The sequence below is a fragment of the Chrysemys picta genome, chromosome 11, assembly GCF_011386835.1.
Source record: "Chrysemys picta bellii isolate R12L10 chromosome 11, ASM1138683v2, whole genome shotgun sequence".
NCBI classification, from domain to species: domain Eukaryota; kingdom Metazoa; phylum Chordata; order Testudines; family Emydidae; genus Chrysemys; species Chrysemys picta.
In genome coordinates, this window is record NC_088801.1 from 66581796 (window position 1) to 66591222 (window position 9427).

The 9427-nt window shown below is 48.3% G+C and overlaps 1 protein-coding gene across 1 annotated transcript; it reads right to left on the reverse strand.

Moving 5' to 3' along the window:
- Positions 1 to 7028: 7028 nt before the first annotated feature.
- On the reverse strand, positions 7029 to 9155 carry LOC135974399 (uncharacterized). Its single transcript, XM_065562131.1, has 2 exons — positions 8241 to 9155; positions 7029 to 7636 (listed from the first exon to the last, which is right to left on the reverse strand). Exons 1-2 carry the CDS (start codon positions 8779 to 8781, stop codon positions 7134 to 7136), a joined length of 1044 nt encoding a protein of 347 aa, XP_065418203.1. The 5' UTR covers positions 8782 to 9155; the 3' UTR covers positions 7029 to 7133.
- Between the last annotated feature and the right edge of the window lie 272 nt (positions 9156 to 9427).

Here is a 9427-nt window from a genome sequence, read left to right on the forward strand (position 1 = left end):
TTTAATGATCAAACTTGTACAAGGGATCACTCATCACCATTTGCAATATAGAAATGTCTACCCACTACATAAATAAATATAGTCATCTTCACTCATCTTTGTCTGAGTTACAAATGAGGGGCAGAGGCACAGCTTGGGACATTTTATAGATTTATCTTTTTAATAAACAAGATGCTCAGTTCAGTACTATCACCAGAAAAGCAGGCTCCTTCTGTCTGCAGCAATAAGCCCTTTCACCTGAAATATGTGCTGTGTACATGATGGTTGATGGATAACTCAGCGAACAAACTATAGGGTGAGGGGTAGTTGGGATTTCAGGGGGCCCAATAGGATGGAAAGCAGCAGATGTTGTATTTTTTTTGGTTTCAAAAAGGGAGAAGGTGAAATGTGGCAGGCAAGGACTTAAGCATAAAGACTATAGCTGGGTAAATAATAAAAATTTAATATATACAAATATTAGTTCATAAGGTAGCAAAATGTAGCAAAAAACTGCTGGAAGAGTTATGTCAAATGATGTATTTTTTTTTAAATATCAGGAAGTTTGTTAAATAAGTTACCCAAAGATTATTTTTCTACCAGCTCTAATAAAGGCCCCGTGAGCAAATTGCTGCAGAGACTTAAGGGTGGCAATGTTTGCTAATAAAGTACTTGAAGGCTCTTCCCTACCTGAATAACCAGAAAGGTCCAACAGAGAGAATGTTTAGTCAGCATTTGCTGATATTGTCCACTCTTACATCTGCCTGGTGGTATGCAGTTGCAATGTTATCCAAATTCAGCTTCACTGCAGGCTGAAATGATGCGTTTCCTAAATGCAGGCACACAATAAAAGTGACACTCTCACTTTCTACAGTATATCACAAATATTGCTCTCCAAGGCATCAGTTTGGCAAATCACTTAATCATGTGCTTAACTTTCAGCAAAAGTGTAGTCCACAGATATCAATGGAACTACTCACATGTATTGGGGCTCAAGGACTACATCCTGCTTCTGCTGAAGTCACTGGAAGAACTGCCATTAACTTCAATGAAAAATGAGTTTCCAATCTGCTTTCTAGAGACCACATTTAGGGTATGATCCCGCTCCCATTAAAATATTCTTTCCCCAGCACAGTAAAGAAGGGCCACGACCTCAAGGGAGAGCTTTCTGTGGGGGGTGGTCTGTTGGTTTTTTGGATCACTGTGTATTCTTGTCATATATGTCATTATTCTTATGCTTGACTCTGCTGTCCTCTTCCACCTGATCATTTAAAGGCCACTCCTTAGATAATACATCTGAAAGTTCTTTAGGAGATTCTTGGGTGGAGTCGTTGCTAAAGTGGCTTTAATGGAATACAGCATTCAAATATTTGCCTGTTTCTCATTTTCAGCCGCCCTTAGACATATCTATCATTTGAGTGCAGATCAAAGCCTGTGAACTGGTTGCCTTTCCCAAAAGGTAAACCAACTGGTTTAGCTTCCCAGCTAAATTTATGTCAGGTAGTTATTACCACCAATGTGAGAACAAAAGAGGGAAAGTTGGCAAGTTTCTAGCTCTCTCTTGTAAAAGAAAAAAACCTCTCCAAGTTCCTTATGCCAAGAAAAGTATAAGAAAAGTTAATTACGTCTCAGAAGTGCTTATGCATTTAAATGCAAGATATTTGTTAGAGATGCTGCCCTGTACCATCTCCCACTATCAATGGCTTCTATCCTCAGATTATTTTGTTAGTCTGGTAGCTCAATGCTCTTTTGGACTCCTCAGTGTTCCTGGATATCCAAATAGCAAAAAAAAAAAAAAAAAACCACCAATCAACTTCTGTCAACCAATAGCCTGAAGATTGAACCCCATCCATCTGACACAGACCTGGTCACTGTGATCCATGTATTTGTGACCTCCAGCTTTTATTATTGCAACTTTTATCTAGGTATGAAGACATGCACCCTGAAATAAAGCTGGTACAAAACAGATCATCCTATCTGCTCAGCACCATAGGTCACGATATCACTACAGTGGTCTGCTTTCTGCTGAACACGTAGACCAGACCGAGGTACTTTGCTATCTGAGAAATTGCTTCTCCCTCCAGGACAACGATCTCCCATGACAGCTACCCTCCTCTGGAACTAAGGAGTTGTCAACCAATGAAAGCTAGCTTGTGAACACATCAGATGGAATTTGCATAGGTGCTGAAGCAAGGCTATGGAACTTTCTGTCGCATGAAATAAGGACTATTAGTCACAAAATTGTCAGATCTATGTACAAAAATGTATCTCTTTGCCCTGACTTTCCTTCTATACAGTTTTCTATTTCTCTCTCTCTCTCTCTCTCACACACACACACACACACACACACACACACACACACACACACACACACACACACACACACACACACACCCCTACTATAATGTTGAAAGGTACTAGTGGCAGGGCCGGCTTCAACTTTTTTGCCACCCCAAGTGGCGAAGAAAAAAAAAAAAAGCCGCGATTGGCGGCACTTCGGGAGCAGCTCTACCGCGCCTCTTCATTCTTTAGCGGCAAGTTCTTCCCTCCGAGAACAACCGAGGGACCCGCCGCCGAATTGCTGCCGAAGACCTGGACATGTTGCCCCTGTCCATTGGCCACCCAAAGCACCTGCTTCAAGCGCTGGTGCCTGGAGCCAGCCCCGACTAGCGGATGCCAACAGGGAGGGGTCTTGGATCTAAGAACTATCATAGACCTCGATAAAGTCACTGGGGGAGCCAAGCACTCTTTCCAGCTCAACAAGAGCAATCAAGACCCTTTATGTAGTAAAAATAGGCAAAAACTGTGCGGCTTCTCCCCAAGGCACCAAGTTGCCTGGCAGGTCAGAGCTAAGCTGTGTGGGCCTGGGGGTTTCACTGGTTGCAAACTCAGATTACATTGTGGCTTGTGTGCATTGGAGGCAGAAAGCCAGGAGACGCAGTTGTGAGTGTGACCCTGAGAAGAAGCAGTGCAACAGAGCTTCCTGGGCAAAGAGCTTGCTGGAATAGCAGACTTGGGGATTTCTGAGCAAGGAAACTACCAGCTGTTGTGTCTTTTTACTGTGTTCAGGGAAACAGGACTTTATGTACATTTTTGTAAGTAAAGAAGATTATGCCAAGAACATACCTGGTTTGGATGAGCAATTGCTCATCCTAATGGGAAAACCTTGCAAGGCCCTGAATTTGGTTAATTGCTCAGGCTAAAGGGGCAACAATACTAATCAAGCTATTTCTTCTATAGGCAGGAAAGAAAGAAAGAGATGCAAGGTTATAGTTATTTCTATTTTTAGAGGGAGAGGCTCAGACATGTAGAATGATGGGGCCATAATAGATAACATACGATCAGACAGATGATAGAATAAGGTTAATATAGATAGCTAAATATGACAGAATAAGTAACATACATATTATCTGGATTTATCTTTCATCATAGTAGCACTCATGGTGTGCCAGCCATAGTAAAAACTCAACATGAGAAAGTTGCACTAGGTTAGGTTAACCAGACAGCAAGAGTGAAAAATCGGGACAGGGGGTGGGGCATAATAGGAGCCTATATAAGAAAAAGCCCAAAATATCAGGACTGTCCCTATAAAATCGGGACATCTGGTCACTCTACACTGGAGGTACGTCTACACTACGAAATTAGTTCGAATTTATAGAAGCCGGTTTTATTGAAATCGGTTGTATACAGCCGATTGTGTGTGTCCACACAATAAAATGCTCTAGGTGCTCTAGTCGGCGGACCGCGTCCACAGTACAAGGCTAGTGTCGACTTCCAGAGCATTGCACTATGGGTAGCTATCCCACAGCTATCCCACAGTTCCCGCAGTCTCCGCCGCCCCTTTGAATTCTGGGTTGAGATCCCAATGCCCGGATGATGCAAAACAGTGTCGCGGGCGGTTCTGGGTACATGTCGTCAGGCCCCTCCCTCCCCCGTCACAGCAACAGCAGACAATAGATTCGCGCCTCTTTACCTGGGTTACCTGGGTTACCTGTGCAGACAACATGGAGCCCGCTCAGCTCAGCTCACCGTCACCATATGTCCTCTGGGTGCCAGCAGACGTGGGACTGCATTGCTACACAGCAGCAGCTGCTAACTGCCTTTTGGCGGTAGACGGTGCAGTAGACTGGTAGCCTTCATCGGCAATCTGGGTGCTGGCAGCCGTGGGGCTTGCCTTTTGGCAGTAAATGGTGTATTACGACTATTAGCCGTCCTATTACAAGTCGGGTCATCGCATGTTAGCAGAGTCTTCCCCGAGCAGCCGATTGTGCAATAGGCCTGAAGACCATCGTCATACGCCGCCCCGTATTTGCTGCCAAGCACCCAGAAAGATGCCGAGGGCTATCAGTCACGCTGCACCGTCGTCTTAAGATGTAAAAAATAGATTTGCTCTGTATTCATTTGCTTCCCCCTCCCTCCGTCAAATCAATGGCCTGCTAAGCCCAGGGTTTTCAGTTTAATCTTTGGGGGGAACATTCTGTGTGACAGTTGTTTGTGTTTCTCCCTGATGCACAGCCACCGTTCTTGATTTTAATTCCCTGTGCCTGTACGCCATGTCGTCACTCAGCCCGCCCTCCCTCCTTCCCCTAGTCCGTCAGATACTACGTTTGCGCCACAGCTCAGAGAGCCGAGAAGCGGTTCGCGCCTTTTCTTTGAATTCTGGGTTGAGATTCCAATGCCCGGATGATGCAAAACAGTGTCGCGGGCGGTTCTGGGTACATGTCGTCAGGCCCCTCCCCCCTCGTCACAGCAACGCAGACAATAGATTCGCGCCTTTTTACCTGGGTTACCTGTGCAGACAACATACCACGGCAAGCATGGAGCCCGCTCAGCTCAGCTGAGCTCACCGTCACCATATGTCCTCTGGGTGCTGGCAGACGTGGGACTGCATTGCTACACAGCAGCAGCTGCTAACTGCCTTTTGGCGGTAGACGGTGTAGCATGAGTGATAGCCATGGGGCTGGCAGCCGTAGGGCTGCATTGCACCAGCCCCTTGCCAGGCGATGGTATATTATGACTGGTACCCGTCGTCATCGTATTGGTGTGGCTGTCAATCATGGCCACCTGGGCAGACATGCTACTGTTTCGATGATGATGGCTACCAGTCATAATATACTATTTTCTGCCAATTGCCCAGTATTGTCTGCTAAGCACCCAGAAGAGGCCGAGGGCGATGCTGGGTGCTGGCGGACGTGGGGCTGGCGGACGTGGGGCTGCATTGCTACACAGCAGCAGCCCCTTGCCTTTTGGCAGATGATGGTATTTTATGATTGGTATCCATCATCGTCATACTGGTATGGGTATGGCTGTCACTCATGCTGCACCGTCGGCTGCCACCTTAAGATGTAAAAAATAGATTTGTTCTGTATTCATATGCTTCCCCTTCCTCCGTAAAATCAATGGCCTGCTAAGCCCAGGGTTTTCATTTTAATCTTTGGGGGGACCATTCTGTGTGACAGTTGTTTGTGTTTCTCCCTGTTCCTGTACCTGTATGCCATGTCGTCACTCGGCCCTCCCTCCCTCCCGCCCTCCCTCCTTCTCCTGGTCCATCAGATACTACTTTCGCGCCTTTTTTCTGACCAGGCGCCATAGCTAGCACTGGGATCATGGAGCCCGCTCAGATCACCGCGGCAATTATGAGCACTATGAACACCACGCGCATTGTCCTGGAGTATATGCAGAGCCAGGACATGCCAAGGCGAAACCCGGACCAGGCGAGGAGGCGATTGCAGCGCGGCGACGAGAGTGATGAGGAAATTGAAATGGACATAGACCTCTCACAAGGCACAGGCACCAGCAATGTGGAAATCATGGTGTCACTGGGGCAGGTTGATGCCGTGGAACGCCGATTCTGGGCCCGGGAAACAAGCACAGACTGGTGGGACCGCATCGTGCTGCAGGTATGGGACGATTCCCAGTGGCTGCGAAACTTTCGCATGCGTAAGGGCACTTTCATGGAACTTTGTGACTTGCTGTCCCCTGCCCTGAAACGCCAGGATACCAAGATGAGAGCAGCCCTCACAGTTGAGAAGCGAGTGGCGATAGCCCTGTGGAAGCTTGCAACGCCAGACAGCTACCGGTCAGTCGGGAATCAATTTGGAGTGGGCAAATCTACGGTGGGGGCTGCTGTGATCCAATTTGCCAGGGCAATGAAAGACCTGGTGATAGCAAGGGCAGTGACTCTGGGCAACGTGCAGTCAATAGTGGATGGTTTTGCTGAAATGGGATTCCCAAACTGTGGCGGGGCCATAGACGGAACCCATATCCCTATCTTGTCACCGGAGCACCAAGCCACCGACTACGTAAACCGCAAGGGGTACTTTTCAATGCTGCTGCAAGCCCTGGTGGATCACAAGGGACGTTTCACCAACATCAACGTGGGATGGCCGGGAAAGGTACATGATGCTCGCGTCTTCAGGAACTCTGCTCTGTTTCGAAAGCTGGAGGAAGGGACTTTCTTCCCGGACCAGAAAGTGACCATTGGGGATGTTGAAATGCCTATCGTGATCCTTGGGGACCCAGCCTACCCCTTAATGCCATGCCTCATGAAGCCGTACACAGGCAGCCTGGACAGGAGTCAGGACCTGTTCAACTACAGGCTGAGCAAGTGCCGAATGGTGGTGGAATGTGCATTTGGACGTTTAAAAGCACGCTGGCGCAGCTTACTGACTCGCTCAGACCTCAGCGAAAAGAATATCCCCATTGTTATTGCTACTTGCTGTGCGCTCCACAATATCTGTGAGAGTAAGGGGGAGACCTTTATGGCGGGGTGGGAGGTTGAGGCAACTCGCCTGGCCGCTGATTACGTGCAGCCAGACACCAGGGCGGTTAGAGGAACACAGCAGGGCGCGGTGCGCATCAGAGAAGCTTTGAAAACGAGTTTTGTGACTGGCCAAGCTACTGTGTGAAACTTCTGTTTGTTTCTCCTTGATGAACCCTCCAAACCCCCCCCCCCCGACCCGGTTCACTCTACTTCCCTGTAAACCAACCACCCCACCCCACCCTCCCCTCCCGCTTGCAGAGGGAATAAAGTCATTTTTTTTTAACATTCATGCATTCTTTATTAGTTCCTTACAGAGGTAGGGGGATAATTGCCAAGGTAGCCTGGGATGGGTGGGGGAGGAGGGATGGAAAGGGACACACTGCATTTTAAAACTTTAACTCTTATTGAAGGCCAGCCTTCTGATGCTTGGGCGATCATCTGGGGTGGAGTGACTGGGTGGACGGAGGCCCCCCCACCGTGTTCTTGGGCGTCTGGGTGAGGAGGCTATGGAACTTGGGGAGGAGGGCTGTTGGTTACACAGGGGCTGTAGCAGCGGTCTCTGCTCCTGCTGCCATTCCTGCAACTCAACCATACGCTCGAGCATATCAGTTTGATGCTCCAGCAGACGGAGCATTGCCTCTTGCCGTCTGTCTGCAAGCTGACGCCACCTATCGTCTTCAGCCCGCCACTTGCTCTGTTCTTCCCGCGATTCAGCCCGCCACCTCTCCTCTCGTTCATATTGGGCTTTTCTCATCTCCGTCATTGACTGCCTCCACGCATTCTGCTGTGCTCTATCAGCCTGGGCGGACATCTGCAGCTCCGTGAACATCTCGTCCCTCGTCCTACGTTTTCTCTTTCTAATGTTCACGAGCCTCTGCGAAGGAGAAACATTTGCAGCTGGCGGAGGAGAAGGGAGAGGTGGTTAAAAAAGACACATTTTAGAGAACAATGGGTACACTCTTTCATTACAAGGTCGCATATTTCGGCTTGCAGGCAGCCATCGTAGGCCACAGTGTTTTGGCTTTTTTAACCTTCTTAACATGCGGGAAAGGTTGCAAACAGCAGCGCATTTCCCATATCAAGGATGAATTGGGTTGTCCATTTAAAATGGAGTTTCAATGTAAAAGGAGGGGGCTGCGGTTTCCCGGTTAACATGCGGCACAAACACAAGTAACCCCCCCCCACACACACACACACACACACACACGATTCTCTGGGATGATCACTTCACCCCTCCCCCCACCGCGTGGTTAACAGCGGGGAACATTTCTGGTCAGAAGAGCAGGAACGGGCGCCTCTGAATGTCCCCTTAATAAAATCACCCCATTTCAACCAGGAGAGCTTTCTGGAGATGTCCCTGGAGGATTTCCGCTCCATCCCCATACACGTTAGCAGACTTTTCCAGTAGATGTACTGGCCGCGATTGCCAGGGCAAAGTAATCATTAAACACGCTTGCTTTTTTTTTGTAATGTTTACAAATAGTTACAAAGTTACACTCACCAGAGGTCTCCTGTGTGCCCTGAGGGTCTTGGGTGAGTTCGGGGGTTACTGGTTCCAGGTCCAGGGTCACAAACATATCCTGGCTGTTGGGGAAACCGGTTTCTCCGCTTCCTTGCTGCTGTGAGCTACCTACAGTACCTCCATCCTCATCTTCCTCGTTCCCCGAACCGTCTTCCCTGTGTGTTTCTCCAGTGAGAGAGTCATAGCACACGGTTGGGGTAGTGGTGGCTGCACCCCCTAGGATCGCATGCAGCTCCGCGTAGTAGCGGCAAGTTTGCGGCTCTGCCCCGGACCTTCCGTTTGCTTCTCTGGCTTTGTGGTAAGCTTGCCGTAGCTCCTTAATTTTCACGCGGCACTGCTGTGTGTCCCTGTTATGGCCTCGGTCCTTCATGGCCTTGGAGATCTTTTCTAATACTTTTCCATTTCTTTTACTGCTACGGAGTTCAGCTATCACTGCTTCATCTCCCCATATGGCGAGCAGATCTCGTACCTCCCGTTCGGTCCATGCTGGAGCTCTTTTGCGATCCTGGGAGGACTCCATCACGGTTACCTGTGCTGATGAGCTCTGCGGGGTCACCTGTGCTCTCCACGCTGGGCAAACAGGAAATGAAATTCAAACCTTCGCGGGTCTTTTCCTGTCTACCTGGTCAGTGCATCTGAGTTGAGAGTGCTGTCCAGAGCGGTCACAATGAAGCACTGTGGGATAGCTCCCGGAGGCCAATAACGTCGAATTCCGTCCACACTACCCCAATTCCGACCCGCAAAGACCGGTTTTATCGCTAATCCCCTCGTCAGAGGTGGTGTAAAGAAACCGGTTTAAAGGACCCTTTAAGTCGAAAGAAAGGGCTTCGTTGTGTGGACGTGTCCAGGCTTAATTCGGTTTAACGCTGCTAATGTCGACCTAAACCCATAGTGTAGACCAGGCCTGGGTTTCTTAGAAGTGTGATTTTAGATGAATGTTGTTAAACTGGGGGTGGGCTGTATGGACACACTTGTTTCAGTTTAAGAGTAGTTTGTTTTGGTTTATCTTAAACTGATTCCTAATCAGCTCAAGTTAAACCAAAGAATACCTGGTTTAACTTGAAACAAGAGCATTTACATGGTGTTTTATACCAGTTTAATTAAGTAGGTTTAAAAACTCACCTTAAATTAAGCCAGTAAACATTTCTTGTGTAGACAAGAGCTAA